At 38.2% G+C, this 18208-nt stretch overlaps 4 protein-coding genes across 6 annotated transcripts in view; 3 read left to right on the top strand and 1 right to left on the bottom strand.

Annotated features, from left to right (window-relative positions):
• Nucleotides 1-2005: 2005 nt before the first annotated feature.
• Nucleotides 2006-3347, top strand: Cpr92F (Cuticular protein 92F). Its single transcript, XM_964708.4, has 2 exons — nt 2006-2166; nt 2507-3347. The coding sequence occupies exons 1-2, from the start codon at nt 2155-2157 to the stop codon at nt 3275-3277; spliced, it is 783 nt and encodes a 260-aa protein (XP_969801.1). The 5' UTR covers nt 2006-2154; the 3' UTR covers nt 3278-3347.
• A 722-nt stretch (nt 3348-4069) lies between these two features.
• LOC658379 (cuticular protein) lies at nt 4070-5205 on the top strand. The gene is made up of 2 exons (NM_001167841.1): nt 4070-4100; nt 4156-5205. Exons 1-2 carry the CDS (start codon nt 4089-4091, stop codon nt 5107-5109), a joined length of 966 nt encoding a protein of 321 aa, NP_001161313.1. The 5' UTR covers nt 4070-4088; the 3' UTR covers nt 5110-5205.
• A 557-nt stretch (nt 5206-5762) lies between these two features.
• Nucleotides 5763-9290, top strand: LOC658455 (sugar transporter 4). The gene is made up of 5 exons (XM_964843.5): nt 5763-5945; nt 5993-6242; nt 6293-6468; nt 6643-7058; nt 8229-9290. Exons 1-5 carry the CDS (start codon nt 5831-5833, stop codon nt 8706-8708), a joined length of 1437 nt encoding a protein of 478 aa, XP_969936.2. The 5' UTR covers nt 5763-5830; the 3' UTR covers nt 8709-9290.
• A 365-nt stretch (nt 9291-9655) lies between these two features.
• Nucleotides 9656-18208, bottom strand: part of Oamb (Octopamine receptor in mushroom bodies) — a 28581-nt gene continuing 20028 nt past the window's right edge. For 2 of the 3 annotated variants that reach the window (XM_008200248.3, XM_015983447.2), the window contains exons 3-7: nt 14272-14502; nt 12341-12518; nt 10741-11122; nt 10388-10696; nt 9656-10337 (exon numbers count right to left, since the gene is read on the bottom strand). In XM_008200248.3, coding sequence (XP_008198470.1) covers nt 10151-10337; nt 10388-10696; nt 10741-11122; nt 12341-12518; nt 14272-14502 — 1287 coding nt within the window. In that variant the 3' untranslated portion in view covers nt 9656-10150. The remainder of the gene's footprint in view (nt 10338-10387; nt 10697-10740; nt 11123-12340; nt 12519-14271; nt 14503-18208) is intronic. The other variant, NM_001293591.1, reaches the window with a different exon arrangement.

Here is an 18208-nt window from a genome sequence, read left to right as displayed (position 1 = left end):
GTTTAATTAATATTATTAGATATGTATCGATCCTTGTCTCGCAGACGCAAAATTTTGGTGATTTATTACACCTACAAATATTTTTATTGGCCAATAACCACGTCGTAAATTTATCATTTTACAACGTGATGGACAAATAAATCAGAGACATAAATTTTATCTAACCTGATAAAGTTGCTCTAAAGCTTGCCGTTTTATCAAAAGCGGTGAAGACAGGAGGAAACATTTATTTTCCAACTTTTTAATTAGTTATTTCTGTCGTGGGCCGATTTAACATAAAATATTCGGTTGAACAAATTATGCACAGCGGAAAAAACACAGCGTTTCATGTTGAACAAAATTTAATGTGTATTTATTTGCTCGTATTAGTAATTTATGACATCGCTCCATTTCACGGCAATCAAGCCGTGTGATCGATGAGGTGTTATGACACCACCAGTTATTATTAGTTCAGAACCGTAAAAATAAAAACTCAGTCGAAATATTTTTGAAATTCCTTTCATAATATTTCCCAACCTTGGCATCTCCTACAGGCCGGGCGTGTCCGTAAGGTATGCCATTGTTTACCGATAATTAATTCGATCACTTCTTCACAAGAAAAATCCAAAAATTGACGACCTTAAGGTTTTCGTGTTATTTTAACGCATCCTTGATCAACCACAACCGACACTTTCGATTATTACGCGATCTAGATACGTGATGAACTTTGAGCAATTTCGATTTGTAAGATTTTTCGAAAAAATCGTGATGGATCGCCACCTCTGAACGATTTTTTTCTGTTTGGTTTGGCTTCATTATACTAATGAAGTGATAAGATAACAGTGCTACCGCATTGAGAAAAATTTTGTTTTGGTTGAATCAAGGTGAAAAATTTAGATAATCCAGTTTAACATTCTTGTCAAGGTGGTTATCACATTTTTTAATAAAAATGTGTCATATTTACAACTAATAAACCGAAATCGGGAAATGGTTTAATTTAGAATCGTATAAATCATAGTTTTTTTTAATAATGAAAACACCTGATATCTTAATTAAAATCTGGCCATAAATTTGTTTTAGTACACCCGATCATCGATAAATGATTAATTTCGGGCCATAAATAACCGGCTGAAACAAATTGATTGACAACAATATGCAAAGTCACAAAGGATTTTTGGTTGTAACCTCAAGATTCCAAATTTTTTCGGCGAGTTCACTCAACCAAAATCCATCAAAACAATTCACGAACAAGGACGTTCAATTTCTCACTTACAAATTGCAGTCGGACTAATTAAAGCTTAATAAATAAATCGCTTTATAATTACTTTTATCGCATACAAAGATCCTATTTAACCTTTAGGAAATGTAAAGCAGTTTGTGTTTTGGGACAGGTGTGGTCTCTTCGTTAGTTCACCTTGCATTTGCACTTAATCGTCTTATTTACTGCGTTATGATAAGCGATACAAATTAATATTTTTGGGCGTGTGCATAAGCAGAATCGTAAATAGCGTCCTTCTGCAGGGGAAAAATTCTTCACACCAGGATACGCTTCACCCTCATGCATATTAAAGAAAATAAACGCCGATTAACATAATACAAGAATAAAACTTGAACTTAGAATTGACAAATTGGCTAACACGCGACAGCTCTAAATGGAAATAGCGAGTAAACAATCATCGAACCGAACATTCTTGGCGTGTTTTTCATTTGCAATTAAAAAATTATAGCTATGTTTCCTTCATCTCTCCCCCAGCCATAAAACGCTTAAATTACGACAATCGAGTACGCACTCAATTTTTCTCTTTCGACAATACTACGACCAAATAGACCGTGTCGCATTGAAATAAACGTGTGGTGTGTGTTGGTTATATAACGATTTTTGCAAAATTTTTTCGCCCACAAAAAATCTCAAGTGAAATTTAAGGAATTTAGAAAACCTCCAAGGCACGTGGCCAGGCGATAATTGAATTTTAATCGGTTGGGTTCGACGGGTTTCGCTCAAGTTCCTACTCTTCGGAGCTTTAGGGAGATCTTCTAGTGAAAGCAGAGGACCTTGCTTCTTCTGCTGGGGCAGTGACTAGCTATGGGGGAAACTATATAACACTGGCGGGGCTGTTGAATTTGCACAGTTGTTCAACAGTCCTACAGTGCTTAGGAGGTTGAAAGCGTTTGACAATGAAGGCTCTGGTGAGTTTTTCACACATTTTTCGGACAAATTGCTAGTCTCTTTTTGCTCAAAAAAATATGAAACGTATTACATTTATTATAAACGGCTTTGTCATGCATAATTTTCGCTTTTTGAAAAAACTTAAACAACATTTTTGACAAGATTTCAGTTCAATTAAAAAAAATTGCGTTTTATAAAAATTTTATAAACTTCCATAAAATCTTTAGTTACTATTTAGAGAGTCGGTTTGACTGAAGATAAAAATAGTCAACGTACCTGTTATAATAAAACAAACAGTGGTTAAATAACTTATCAACAATTTTTTTCTTTTTTGCGAATTTTAAATTAAATTAAATTCAGATCTTAGTAAGCTGCGTGTTGGCCGCCGCCACCGCCCAATACCACCACCCCCTGTACTACCCCCAGCATATCCCCGTGCTCGACCACAACGGCGTCCCTGTCGAACCCGCCGCCAACCAACTCGCCCGCGCCGCCCATTACGCCGCCCATGCCGAAGCCAATGCTCGCACTGGTCATTATCCAATTTACGCCGCCCCCGTTATCCACAATGCTCTTCCTGCCGACACCCCTGAAGTCGCCGCCGCCAGAGCCCAACACTTTGCTGACTACGCTGTTGCCGCCCAACGTAACGGCGTCCATGTTTTACCACTAGCTCACACCGCCGCCGCCGCCCATCCCATCGACACCCCCGAAGTCCAATTGGCCAAAGCCGCCCATTTTGCCGCTCACGCCGCCGCCAGATCTGGACTTCACATCCGCAAAAGACGCGCCTTGTACCATCATTATCCAGTGATTGGAGCTGATGGTGTTCCAGTCAATACTCCCGAAGTCCAGGCTGCTACTGCTGCCCATTTGGCTGCACATGCTGCTGTGAGAGGAGTTCCTTTGGATACTCCCGAAGTCCAGGCTGCCAAAGCTAAGCATTTCCAAGCCCATGCTGAAGCTTTACACAGGACTGGAGCTGTGGGTATTGCCCCATATTATTATGGAGGTTTGTACCAACCCCATGCTGTGATTGGACATGATGGGCATCCAGTCGAAACGCCGGAAGTTCAGTTGGCTAAAGCTGCCCATTTTGCAGCCCATGCTGCCGCCAGACACTACTACTAGATCGGCCTTCAAGTGGTTTTTTGTTAAGGAAAATTTGTAAATAAAATTTTAATAAAACCATTAAGAAATTTATTTGGGTTTTGATAACACCACGATCACGTGATTATAAACGTCTGATACGTTTTTTCCCCGAATTATCGCGTCACGCATGATTACCTCTTCGTACAACACGAAGTCAAAATTCGAACTTGATTAAACCAGAATCGCACTTTTAACTTACCTTTTTGTAAGGTACTACCGAGCGAAAATATGAAATAAGTGCGACTGTTTACTTGGCCGTGACAATGGCATTTCTAGTCAAGTACCAATTATCTAAGCATTAATTAACACATCGGGTGGTACTAAGTACCTGATAATGTTATACGTAGTACCGCAGATGACAAATGATAGCGTAACTTATCCATAGGGCGGTACCGCTGAATTAAATTAAGTTTTTACGACAGCTTCTAGAATAACAGTACCAATAAACAAATCCGTAATAGTACTCTGATGATTAATAAATTAGAATAAGTACCGAGGCGATGATATCCTTGATCGAACCCGTTTCTCATCAGAATGCGTCTTTGGCCACTCCCTAGCGCAAAAACTTTGTTACTTGTACTGTTTAAGTACGAAACTGGACCGGAACCCAAAAAACCTAGACCTTGAAGAGCAGTACCAGCTCTTGAACTTTAAAATAACCCAACGATAATATATATCGCGGTTTCATTTCACCTTACAAACATGTGCTTTAATAAAGAGGCGGGGCGGCGTATATAAACACTTAAGGACGAATTTTCTAATAGTTGTTGCGAGTTCTTAACGAAGCGCAATGAAATCTCTGGTAAGTACCATTCAACCAACTCTCGAAAAGTGACTCCGCTACGTAAATATCCTAGGTACTATTGATAGTAGCGACACTAACCTACGGTACCCGTTCATCCCACGTGGTACCGGTCGGTGTGACAGTTGGTCTAACACCATACTCCCACCCCATCAGCTCGCTTTACCACAGTCAGGACATTATCGGACAATATGCTTATGGGTACGCCACTCCGACTAGTACCAAAGCGGAGACCAAAACCGCAGATGGGGTGACCCATGGTGGGTACTCCTACATTGACTCGAACGGGATTCTGCAAACGGTGCAATACACAGCCGACCCTATCCATGGGTTCCGAGTCGCTGCCACCAACCTCCCACAAGACGTACCAGAAGTGGCCTACGCCAAAGCTAAACATTTGGCCGATTTTAACGCCATTGCTGCCCATCATGCCAACCCAGCTATTGTCCCACAACCCATTCAAGACCTTCCGGAAGTATCGCAAGCCCGCGCCAGACACTTGGCGACCTTGCAAGCCGCTTACGCTGGTAGTACCGCTCCTCAACCGGTCCAAGACCTACCAGAAGTCGCCAAAGCACGAGCCGAACATTTGGCTGCTGTGGCGCAAGTTAGAGCTAGAGATGCTGCAATTCATTTGAGTCCGGTTGAAGTGACCGGAAATGTGGTTCCGGTGCATACGGTGGCTGCTGTTGGTACGCCGATTTCGTACCCAGCGGCCATTTCAGGACAGTACCATTCTCAGGATGGGTTAGGGCAATACTCGTATGGGTACGTTGGACCTTTGAGCTCCAAAAGTGAGACTAAAACCGCCGATGGGGTTACGAGAGGAGGGTACTCTTATATTGATGCTAATGGAGTACTACAAACAGTGCACTATATTTCCGATCCAGTGAATGGGTTTAGGGTCGCTGCCACCAATCTGCCAGTTGCAGGGCCAAGTCATGGAGTAGTATCGCAGAAGATTGCTAAAGTAGTACCAGGGATTTATACGCAAGAAGTTTACTATTAGAGTGATTGCATAATTAATTAGTTGTAGCGTTATTTTGATTGGTCTAGACATGTAACATGCGACGGTTAATAAATAATAAATTATGTGTTTTATTGATAAGATTATTTGGTACTGCGATTAAAGCAGTGGCGGTACGTTGGGTCAAGCTTCGAACATTATTTAAAAAAAAACAGCTAATTTTTTTCAAAAATGACCTCTTTACAGTGAAAAAATTTTTTCTTGGTGTTGCAATTTTTATAAAAACTTAAATTTATTTTATTCTGACGTCAAAAACGACTATTAAGCACCAGTTTAGTTAAAAGCACTTGATTTTTGACGATCCCTTTGCATAAAACGAGAAAACTTTTATAGAGTTTTTCTCATAAAAGTAAAAAAAAATCCAAAAATCTGAGTTGCAAATAAGTTTGGATCGGAATTAATAAGATTGAAACAAACGTGTTTACTGTATTTTTAAAGAAAAATGAAATTCTGTTAAACAATATAAAAAATGTTCAAACATTGATTTTTTGATTGGAATTTTCTGGCGTCTGCCGACAGTAAAAAACCCACAGTTCACACAACCTTAAACAGGGACTCGCCACACGATAACAACAAAACGTTATCATTTGACCCCTGAGGTCACCCTTCTTAACTTATATAAAGCAGCATCAAAAAGTCATTGATTCAAAGATTACACGCATCATCACCAACTCTCATTTATTTATTTAATTGCGATGTAAAAATGGTACATCAAGTTTTACAAAGTGAGAATTCTCGAAATTATTTAACAATGAAAATGAGTGAAAAAACACAAACTGAACCACGAAAAGTGGCCCAATTCCTCGCCACAACATTAGGTAAGCAATCTTAAGTGCGCAAATTTCGTGCGTCATTGATTATTTAGCAACTTTAAGCGCTCTTGCAATGGGATTGTGTCTTACGTGGACTTCACCAGCCCTTCCTATGCTCGAACAACCCACAACCTATCCAAAAATTACAAAAAATCAGGGCGCTTGGATTGGATCTTTATTGACTTTGGGTGCGTTTTGTGGCGCTATTCCTGCGGGAACTTTGGCCAATTTTATCGGACGTAAACGGAGTTTATTATTTTTTGCACTGCCTCTGTTTATTTCGTGGATTATTATAGCCTATGGGTTAGTAAAATTTAAGTTAAAGTTTCTCGAGTTGTAGTTTTTCTTTGCAGGAATTGTGTTGGGGTTTTATACTTTGCACGGTTTCTGGCAGGGTTGGCAATAGGGGCGATAAGTGTCGCCGCCCCTATGTATGTGACTGAAATAGCGCATACCTCAATTAGGGGTACTTTAGGGACTTTTTTTCAAGTACAGATCACTGTGGGAGTATTAGTTGGTTACATTCTAGGTGAGTCCTTGCGTAAAAGATGGCGCTTGAACTTAAATTCACCGCCCAATTAAATTAAGATTGATTCGTGTAATTAATTTACTGGAATTTTCCGGATTTGTTGGGATGCAAGTCTATCAACACTTTACTAAAATTGAATTTACCGAAAAATAGCAAAAGTTTTTTTACTTCAAGGAACAACAATCGAGTCTTTCCAGTATTTGGCATTGGTGTCGTCAGTATTTCCCCTCCTGTTTGTTTCTGGTTTTGCTTTTATGCCTGAAACACCGGCTTATTTGTACGCCACTGGTCGAATCGACGCAGCTCGTAAATCACTAATTTTCTTCAGAGGACGTGATTACAACCTTCTCGACGAAGAATTACAGAAAATTGCCGAAGATATTAAAGAATCGACGGCAAATAAGCCGAAATTGTCGGATCTTATCCGAAACAGAGTAACTTTGAATGGACTTGTGGTGTCTTTAGGATTGATGGCTTTCCAACAATTGAGTGGAGTCAATGCGGTGCTTTTTTATGCTGGAAATATTTTCGCTGAAACAGGAAATTCGATGGGAGCCGATACGTGTGCGGTTTTAGTGGGCGCTGTTCAGGTGAGGGATCATTTAATAGCAAAATCTCAAAGGAAAAACTTTATTTAGTAAAGAAAGTTCCGACAGAAATTCATTATTATTACTATGATTATAATCTCTCTGGAAAATATTTGTGTTACTGACGCCAATTCGATCACGACAATAACATCAATATTCTTACGTAGGTATTTTTTACCAAACCTCGATTAAATTACGTTTCAAAATTGGATAAACTTCGTAAATCCATTAAGCCGAGATCTTGTTTCGTAAACTGCTACATTTTAATTTATTTACATTGACTTTGTTGTCTGAATAAATAATTTTTTCTTAGCCCTGAAAGAAATTTATTTTGTCTTACATTCATTAAAACGTAAAAATGTCTAAAAAAAAGGGAAAGAACTGTATTCCAATAAAATAATTGTCCTGAAAATATAAAGATCTCGAGTGAAAATAATTTAAAATGAGAAATGTGAAAGAGTTTGTAGATCAGTTAGGTCTTAAAATATTAACACAAAATTCATTGAATCATCTGCTATTAATTATAAAAACTTGAGTTCAGTTGTATGAGGTCACACTTTTTTGTATAAATATTTTTGAATATTACTTGTTAAAGCCTTGGTCTTTTGTGAAACAGTATTTCAGAGAAGACGAAACAAACTAAGAAACCATCTTAACTAAGTTTTAATTACGCTTGAATTTTCTTTGCAAAAAGTTATTTGTAGTTTTGTGGGGCTTTGTAGATTTAATAAAAGCTCGGAAATAATATTCATTAGTGTTTGTCCTCGAATTGATTGAAGTAAGCCCGGAACTAAAACATAATAGAGGTGTAGAGGTAATAGATAAAAGGGATTTATAGTCGCGCCGCCCACTTTCGAGGACCTAAACTGTTGACCTGAACGTCCAGATAACCGCATCCAGCATCCCCGAAGAATAGTTGAATGGCGTACAACACACCGCAAATCTCACTTTACAGTTCAAACGCGCTCAAGTTTCGCTGCAAAGACTGTCACTCTTTTTAATTAATCGTCTAATTATATCGACATAACTCGGCCACCTGTTGAACCCCAACAGTCGTTTTTCACACATGGAAAAAATTTTGGGTGCCAATTACATTTCACTTAGTATATTATAAATAAAATTGGCGATAAAAAACACTTTGTGTTGGAATCACACGGCTGCTTGCTCTTCCAGGTGATCGCCACTCTGCTATCGACCGTCCTCATCGACAAAACAGGTCGCAAGATCCTGCTGCTCGTCTCCTCGTCCATTATGTGCCTTTCGTTGCTTGCCCTCGGGCTCTACTTCTTCCTGAAACAGACGCAAGACTTGTCTTTTCTCAGCGCCTTGCCGCTGGTCAGTTTGGCCGTGTTTATCGTCGTCTTTTCCATTGGCATGGGCCCAATACCCTGGCTGATGATGGGCGAAATTTTCACACCTAAATCGAAGGGAGTGGCGACTTCGGTCTCTGCGGCGTTTAATTGGGTTATGGCATTTACGGTCACCAATCAGTACCAGAATTTGAACGAAATGCTGGGAGTAGGAGGCACTTTTATGGCCTTTGGGGGAATTTGCGCTCTAGGAGTGCTTTTTATCGCGCTTTTAGTACCCGAGACTAAAGGAAAGGATATCGATCAAGTGCAAGAAGCTCTAATGCGTACGAGTCGAGTTTAGCTTTATTCCATTATTTGTTTTTTCTGTTATAATAAAGTTTGGATGGGTTTATTTATCGAGTGGCTGTTGCAGTTGATGGGTCAAAGAGGCCCTAATTAATTCGATTCGCTGTAATCGATGGGATTTTTTTGCGCCATCAAAGGACCCAATTAAAATTGATTAAAAATTTGTGGAGTCTGTTCATGTCCTCGCCACTATTTACTGTTGACGGACATTATTGTTCGTAATATTCCAATCAGATGATAATTGAACGTGCAATTACATTGTTGTTGCGAAAATTTCAATCCATAATTAATGAACAATTTATTGCGTAATAAATGGATTTGGGCTACAAATGCGCTTTCTCAGGCACATTACAACGCCCACTCCCATTTAAGTGAAACTTGTAATAGAGACCCAAACTTAGGAGACATTACCCTATAGGTTTTTTAAATGGAAATAAATCTGTTTAAAAAAACTATGTTGAAATTATTAAGCTTCTAGTGCATTAGATAATTTAAATTTTTTTCAAAACGTATCGTTTTGTTTGTAATTGCATTAGAATTTATTGCAATAAAAATTATGTTTTACTTCTCCTGCTAAGGAATTGTTTTCTTCAACCTTTTTACCACCTAAGAAAGTGTTAAATTCCCAAAAACCCGGTCCCTTGTAATAAGAAACAATGTCTTTAATTCGTGTCCCAGTGGGCCACCTAGTTGTTTACACTAGAAAGTTCATCCGAGTGTTAAGGACTTGATCGATAAACGGTCCGGAAGATTTATTGTACTTTGTCATTTATTATTATTGCTCTTGTAGCGTATGAATTAATGACGAAGTTTAAATTAATTAAGTTAATTTGATTATGTGTAGATCAATTTGTTCCAGACGATATCACAGCAAGTCTCTGTGCGCGCAATACAAAGGGAAAAGAGGTCGTAAAATATGTTTGTGTAGCGAAATAATCCGAGTTTTGTGTTCCGTATATGTTTTATTTACACTTGTTACATTGAGAGTACATTGTCGAACACAGTTTTAACAAATATGTAACATTGTTTAAATAATTTGTCTTTTTCTCCTCCACACTCTATGACAGGTAGTGTTGTTAAATATTAGACATCAAATCTGATGACATAAAAAATTACCTAACATTTTTGGCTACAATAAACACAGCCTTTATTATCGGTCGCGATGATGAGAATGTACAAATGCACGAATCAATAAATTAAAAAATAAACCGTTGTGCGTGATGAAGTCTTACATTATTAAAATTATCCTAAAAGAGTTAAGTCGTTAATCTTTCCCTCTCCAAAAAAGAACGAATAAATATAAATGCTAGACTAGTATGTCTAGATGTGGTCGCCATCTCCGGCGAGGTTTCTTCGTCAGCCGTGCAAACACATGGCCACTTTAAAAACCGAGTTTTTGTCCAGGTACATTTGTGAAACGTGCCGTCTGCGGTTACGTCACCTCGAATCCGACGGATCTGCGCCTGGATCACTGTCGTCTCCAAGCGAATTTCCCTGCTGCTGCACGTTGTAGCTTGGAGATCGGAACTGGCGGCCTTGGAGCTGCGAACCGTCGGAACCGCGACGACCGCCTCCATCGCGACCCTTGCAGAAGCACTTGCAGATGATGCGCTTGAAGGCGAATCTAACACAACAATCAAAACCTCAATTATTCCATTATTTATTTCCCAATACCTGAAGTCTTTGGAGAAGAGGGCATAAATGAGCGGATTGATGGCACTGTTGCAATACCCCAGCCAGAAGAGTATGGAGAAGAGCAACGGTGGAATGCAATCGGGACAAAACGCCCGCACTAGATACATGGTGAAAAACGGAAGCCAACAGAAGATAAAACCTCCGACGATGATTGCCAGCGTTTTGGCCGCCTTTGTCTCCATGCGAAACCTCTTCACTTGCGCCTTGATGTTCCTCTTGCCCATTCTCCTCGACATCACCTTCTTCCCTTCTTCACAAGCGCTCGGACTCGGACTTGGTGCGCGTTCGCTACGATTGCCAAATTGTAACACAATTTTAAATAGAATTATTACCTATCGCCACTGCTTGACCTCCTGGAGGCCCTCCTCCTGGAGCTCAGTCTCTGCACTCTCAGCTGGTTCTCGCGTTTGTACAACGCCGTGGTGGTGTCCTTTCCGTTCACGGAGTAATGAACGGCGAACTGTGTGGGTGAGGCAGGAGCTAGGAGGTTTGGATTAGGCGAAAGGTTTTCGCTGGAGGGATAACTGACGCTGATTTTGACGCGCTCGTGTTTGCCTCGAGTGGAAGGACTGGGGCTGACGCTGCTTGTGGTGGTGCTGTTGCTGCCGTTGCTGTGAGGGGAGCCGTGGGGACGTTTGTCTGAAGAGCCACGGCCTCGATGAATGCGCAACGTGAGACGTTGCTCGTCGAAACGGTTGCCGAAACCGCGAGAACCTGTGAAGGGGAAGGCGATTAGCGATCGATGCCTCGACAAGGATTTGACAAGGTGCAAACGAGTTATGAAGAAGGCGATATGACCTCAATGTGGAGAGCTGAAGCGAATTTCGCTGAAAAAGAATAATGGTAAATATTTCCTCAATTTCCGCAAAAAGCGGAAATCGACGAAAAAAAGAAATATACTACTGCAATCTGCGTCAAAATATCTAGAAAAGCCAAGCGATGGATGGGTTTTTTACGTAACATATACAGAAGGTGGTTCATAATTTGGCAGAAAATCGAGGGAAATTTTTTTCTGTAGGTGGTTAGGTATTAGTGACAACTACTTTTATTTATTTACAACCCTTTTTACTCAATTTTCTACCGACAAATTTTTTTTCGTATACAGTTTTAACGAGGATTAATTCGTATTTGCTATTTTGCAAAATTTCTCTAAAACCAGGTCCTACGACCACCCAGTTTCGCCGAAATAATATCATTTAGGAGTTTTTATAATTTCATATAATGAAAATTAAGTTTGAAAAAGGTAATATTGTTAGAAGACAATTAAAATATCTACTTTACATTTTGCAATTTTTCGTTGGTTGGGTTTTTGCGTCCGAGTATAAGTTGCGGCCGATCTGCAAGTTGGTCGAAATCTGTAAGCTTTGAGGGGTTGTTGTTGCGGTTTGGTCCTCATCTTTAATATCCGCAAGAAGCGCACTAAATTTAATCAGTCCAGTTTACTTTCGAGCGAGTTGAGATGTTTATCTAAAGTTGCGATCTCGTGAAAGACGAGAGGACGTCGTCCAATTTGGCAACTTGTTGTTTACACTAACAAATTTGTTTAACGATGAGAAACTTATTGGATTAAATCAAAGTGCATCAATTGATGAAATTAAAATTTTTATCAATCAGTTTTTGGTGGAGTAAATTCGAAATTCGAAACTTCATCAAGCCGCTTTGATCCATTTATTTCCTGTCTCTCACATCCACTAATTAAACTAAACATTAAATTCAACAGCAGGAACATCAGCGATCAACGTAATGTAACACAATAATTAACTAATGAAGAATACTCGGCAAAATCGCTGCTAATTATTACTATTATCGGACCGATTATATTTTTAAGAAAAGAAACAGAGTTATTGATACCACGAGAGTAAATAAAACATAAATGGACTTAAAGTAAAGTCAAGGTCGCCAATTTGTCGGGTTTTGTTACAACTAACGAACCTTTGGTCGTCCTAAATCCTTGGTTAATTGCCCTGGTGGTTCTTATAGCCGCTCGATAAATCCTCCAGTAGAAGAACAACATGACAAACATCGGTATGTAAAAGCTACCAAGGGCTGAATACACAACATACCCTGCCTCGTTAGTCAGTTCGCACTTCCAAGGACAACGTCTTTCAGTCTGAAAAAAATTAAACGACTAGTGAAGATGTAAAATTTATTAGATTTTACTGCATCAAGGTCCAATTTTTGAGTAGGTAGTGTTCGGTTTATTACGACCCGAACAAATCAACTTGTATTTTTAAACTTACCGCAGCGTGACATTTGGTGCATTATTCAATTGGGTGCAAGGACTGCATATCAATAATTTAAAAAGAGTGTATTTTAGCACCGGTCGATACATTTTTGCATTAACAATGACGATTCTTGTCAATTTCAATTATTTCGTTAATTCAGTTCGACAAAGCGGGTTGAAAATTTGATTTCTCGTTTTAATCAAATTCCCCAATTAAAAACGTTATGGTAAAATATCTTTATATAGGATTTTGTATCGACAATTAACAACTATTGTAGAAATGGCATTTTCGTCTCAATTTTTCACATTCTGTCCATAGGTGAACATCCGGTCATGAATAATTGTTTTTCTCGCGAGATCGATGCAAAAAGCTTCCATATTCACAATAAAATGCAATTACAAAAGCTCTCTCGTTCGAAATCGAAACAGCGGACTCGCCACATTTTTATAACCCGGACGAATTTAAAGTCACGAAATGCAATTACATCGGTTTTGAGGGGATTTTTTGTCTTTGCGCGAGGTGGATACATGACATGGAAATATTAAGATTTCGAGCATGAAAAATCGTATTAAATACTGGCGTTTTAAGTTTGGCGCAAAGTTTGTTTGAAAGAATCTTAGGTACTTGGCAAAGCACATATCATAAAGATCCCCAAACTGCGCATTTCGACCCCTGGAAATAACTTTGCTACAATCCGAGATATTGCTTTAGGACAGAGTTTAGGTCTCAATAATATCTCCTAAGGGAAGAATCCCGTCTTTTGGCGTAAACTAGTTAACTCGACAAGTGATGCTTAAAGAGTTTGTTTTGTGCAAATTTAATTGATTTTTCTTCACGACAAAAACTAAATTGAGAGAAATGGCGTAAAATTTTTTACTAGTAATAAAGAGTGCCTCACAAATTCCTCAACCAAAGTTTTTAAAGCTGTTAATCCCAAACTTTATAATTAACAAAGTTGATTAAAATTTTTATCTCACAAGCAATAAATTCCATCCGCGATGACAACACTAAAATTTAGTCAATCCGTAAAGATTTTACGGTAATCTCCTACCCTTTCGACCCTGTTTCTAAACAAAACGCAAATGGAATTTTAAACAGTAAACTACGGCTTGTTATTAGTCCACTCAAGTAAGCCTTTAAATCAAAATGCTGCGAAAAAGCTCGCATTTTTGACATGTTACTGGGAAGTATTTTAAAACGCTACTCAAAGAATTCTTTGTATGAACCCTGGACAAGGGATTGAAAAAACAAAAAAGAATTTTCATCAACTTTTTTTGATATTATTCGAACTCAGATGTACTTTTATTAGTTTTCTTTTATCACATGTCAGCCTTGTATAACAATGTTTATATCTGCATTTACTAAAGAATCTTACGCAAAAAATGAACTTTCTAGCTTCGTCTAGAAAGAAAATACGAGGATGTATACGAAAAATGTCAAATTTCTTGCTAAAAAAAATTATCGTAAAGAAGGCAATTTTACATTCAAAAGGACTTTCGGATTCGAATTCAGCTGAAAATTTTACGTGGCAATCAAGTGTTTATGATGATTTTTTAAAATTGTAGTCATCGTTCTTTTACATGTTAATTTGAATAAAATTGTATTAAATGAAAAATTATTGCAAAACAATTGCCTCACCTCTTTCCACCCGACCAGCGGCGGAAAACAGATAACAAAACTGAGCACCCATAAGCCAGCGATTAAGAGCTTGGCTCTGGAATGGGACATGATGCTGGGATATGTGATGGGACGCGTGACGGCCACATAACGGTCCAGAGAAATGGCACACAAATTGAGAATGGAAGCGGTGCACATCCAGACGTCCAAAGCCAGCCACATGTTGCACCAAACGTCGCCGAATATCCAGACCTGAAAAAATGGGGGAGCACTTATTTAGTCCTCGTGGACTATAATTAATTCTGCTCCAAGATGAGTAAATAATGCAAAAAATATGCTAATGTTGACAAGGAGCGATTGTCGATGTTTACTCGAGATTACATCCGAGAAAATAACTTGCTAGAAACAAGGAAAATTGCGATTTATTTTAATAAAAATGAAACTTTTCAATTTAGCAAAAATCCTATTATCGCATCCTTAAACATGTTTACACAGCCAAGACAATAGAAGCAAACTTCTTGAGCCAACAGCGAAGATAATAGAATCGCTGAAAGATAAAACAATACCTCGAATTACAATCAGTTAAAACCAATAGAACAAAACACTGTAAACAGGGAAATAAGCTCACAACTTTGACAAAATATTGTACTATGAAAAAATCTTGTTCGGTATTTGTTGGCGACGCCTCGAGTTTTAAGCTTATTTCGGTCGTGAAAAATTCTCTCGAGTTTATCTCATTGTGTGCGGTTAAACGCGCCTTTCTAACGACAATTGCAATTTGGTTTTTACGCGCAAAGCACAATGTATCCAACGAAAACAATAGGAAGACAAAGCCGGCGTCGGAAATTAACGGAATCTCCGTTAATAACGCTTCCGCACATGTTTAAGCAGTAATTCGTTACGTTAGCGTTTTTCCCTCATTCTCGGTGAATTTTGCAAAAACGGTTTGCTCATTTTGAAGAGTTCCAATAAGAAGATGGCTTGTTTATATTTTCTAAAAGGTTTTTCGGAGAATTGTTTGTTGCAAGATTAATAATGCGTCGCAACTGAAGTGGATCACAAATGTTTTAATAACATTTTTCTCATTCCTTATTTTGAATTTGCGAAAATTTGAACGGTTTATTTAAAAACTTGTGATGAACAAAATTAAAATTGTCTGCTAGTTGATATCGCCGGAAAAATCGCACTTTTTCTGTTCACTTTAGCATTGACGCCTAATTTGTGTTTTTTTGTGGTAATTGGGTGGAATTTGGTCTCGGACTTTGCTGTGGAATCCCCAGTCGTGTAAAGTTGTGCCTGGTTTAAATGTCCCCTTAAGCAGAATCCATACTCGTGTATGCTCACTACCTAACCGAATTATCATAAATTAAAAGTAACGTTGGGAAATTGGCCGTTAAATATAACTAAACCGAAATGAGGGTACAGTCGGATCGATAAAAATAGAAAGCTCGAGTGCACTCACTGCACCACTGCCTGCCCATCCGACCTTCGTCCATCGATTCCAAAATTTTCTCTTGTTAAAAATACCGGAGATGATGCATGAGGTGGCGTTTCTTTTATCGCAAATCTAATATTTGCTTATAAATCACTTATATCTTGACAGAAGTACAAGTCGAGAAACCTTCTCTTATGGAAGAATTATGTTAAGTGCTGCGTGCACACATCAAATTTCGATTCGTGACAAATTTATCGTGAACAATCTTTAAAGTATGGTAGGGAAATAATGGATCTTATTGGAAAAGTTTGACGCGATTTTTCCAATCCGAAAATTATTATGACAAGAAAAAATCAATTCGATAAATTGTTCACGCCGTGTTTAATATTAACTCGAAACTACGATTTCTGGTCCCATAAAACCGCCAAAAGGAAACATATTCCCTTAGAAAGCGGTATTTTAAGTCGGAAAGTTGGTCCGAAGCACGTATCTGTGCTCATACTATCGTCTCCCCTACAACGTTAAGCATGTCGTTTAGTTAATAGCACCGGCGTCGCTTTTAAGACCAATTTTATTCAATTCGTGGCCGATTCACTGAATTTTTACGCAACGATGCCCAGATTTTTACAACAATACACTCGTTAGACGCGCAAAACAAGGAAATCCCACAAGATTTTACAAAAAAATTTAACAGAAAAATTAAACATACATAATTCTACAAGGGGTCCGTTTCATTTTTAGTCCTTTAATTTGTCATTTTTGACATAATTCTGTAATTTATTGGCATACTTTTCAAGAAATTTTGCGCAGTTATTGAGTAAATTTTGGGGTCATTTTTTATCAAACTTGGTGATCTTTTCGTACCAGTTTAATAAAAACAGGAAGAAAAACTTGATTTTTGGTCTAGAAACTTGTTTAAATCCTCAGAACTTATCATTTTGTTGTGACATCCTGTATGTTACAATTTGTAAATTTAATTGAATAAAATAAATTTGAAACATTTCAGCGACCCTTCGGTTAAAGTGCTACTTTATCTACTCAAAAAGTTGCTAAGGAAAAAATTAATAATGATAGTCCGGCGCATCCACCAAAATCGAAATGTTCTCATTCAAGTAGTTTTTCTCCTCCGCTCGTCGTCAGCGTCATAAAATTTTCAAAGAAAATCTGCGCGCAATCTGTGATGACCCACTTTCCGTCATATCATCCGTCGAGATTAGAGAATAATCTGCAACAAAACTATTTTTCCTGCTCGAAATAATCAGATACCAGCAGGTGCACTAAAGCACACGTGTTTCCGGCATTGCGAAAATTGCTTCGCCACTTGGAGCAGCGATTAAGACTGCATTGGTTTGTTTGGTTCGCACCTGACCCGATTCCCGGCGCAAAAGTGGGCTCTTATCTGTAAAAACACCGGTTTGTGACGAGTTTTTTCAACCTACATTCGAAACAACACCATACTTCTGGTGGCGGATTTTCGCGTCGATGTTCAGTCGTCCGCCTTAAATTAATTCAGTCGGTAATAATAATTTCTTTGAATTTGTCGGATCCGATTTAATTAAAAAGGAAGCGCACGTCGGCTTACATTTAATTTTCTGCAAGCTCCCGCAATAGAACTTGCGGTGAACTTGATGAAATTAAGTAAAGCTTTAATAATATCTTTTAATGTTGTTTACTGACGTTCGGTTTATTTGCAGTTACTTTCGTTCGAAAACTGATTTAAATCCAAGGGAGTTGGTAATTGCGACACTTAAGTCATTACGGCCCAACTTTGACTCGCTTTGTTCTTTTCGGGTTTGCTTTACGCTTGACGAAAAATTCGACCTCTCTATCATTATCAATTTATCAATGTTTCGTGCGGCGAGAGTATAAATTGAAGCTCGCGTGATTTTTAAATGAGAGAAAGAAAAATTACCATAAGTCACACTTGACCTTTTGACCGAAAAATTAAGATTTCATCCTGGACGTGGATTTATTTCGGTTGTGCTATAAAGCAATCATAAAAATAAACACAATCACGAAGATTCTTAATAACAAAAATTTATTGACTGCAAACAGCAGCGAGGCGTTTTTATTTCACAAAGGCTTTTGATCTAATTTAAAGAATTACCTTTTCATTTCGTTTTATTCGGACGCAACATGCAACACAACTGATTAAATTTTTAACGACGGAGAAATATCTGTTTCCTTAAATAGAAATCATAAAACGGCGCTCTGCTTTACTCTAATTCATCTGCACACAGTGATAAATAATACAGCCTTAAATGGGGAATAGTTATTTACGTTATGTGTGCGGTAGGTATAGTTTTACAGTTGTTTTCAGTAAACCTTTCAATTTTGATTTCAAAATATTGAAAGGTTATTCTCTGAGTTCTACTTGCAAAACATTGAAAAAACTTAATGCATCTTATTTCGGCTAAAACTTTTTATTTTAGAAATTCTGTTAACAGCCATTCGATATTTTAACGGACGCGACCCTTTGCACAAATTTTTAGATTTTATTTTCACTTTTTACGAACAGTATCA

The sequence above is a fragment of the Tribolium castaneum genome, chromosome 2 (genome assembly GCF_031307605.1).
Source record: "Tribolium castaneum strain GA2 chromosome 2, icTriCast1.1, whole genome shotgun sequence".
Classification (NCBI taxonomy): domain Eukaryota; kingdom Metazoa; phylum Arthropoda; class Insecta; order Coleoptera; family Tenebrionidae; genus Tribolium; species Tribolium castaneum.
Note: the sequence above shows the minus strand (reverse complement) of the source record. Positions and strands in the feature narration are given on the sequence as shown.

Coding starts and splice junctions, on each gene's coding strand:
- LOC658455 (XM_964843.5), top strand. CDS start 5,831: ATGGTACATCAAGTTTTACAAAGTGAGAATTCTCGAAATTATTTAACA. Junction 6,243..6,292: donor TGGATTATTATAGCCTATGG/GTTAGTAAAATT, acceptor TTTTCTTTGCAG/GAATTGTGTTGGGGTTTTAT. Junction 7,059..8,228: donor TTTTAGTGGGCGCTGTTCAG/GTGAGGGATCAT, acceptor TTGCTCTTCCAG/GTGATCGCCACTCTGCTATC.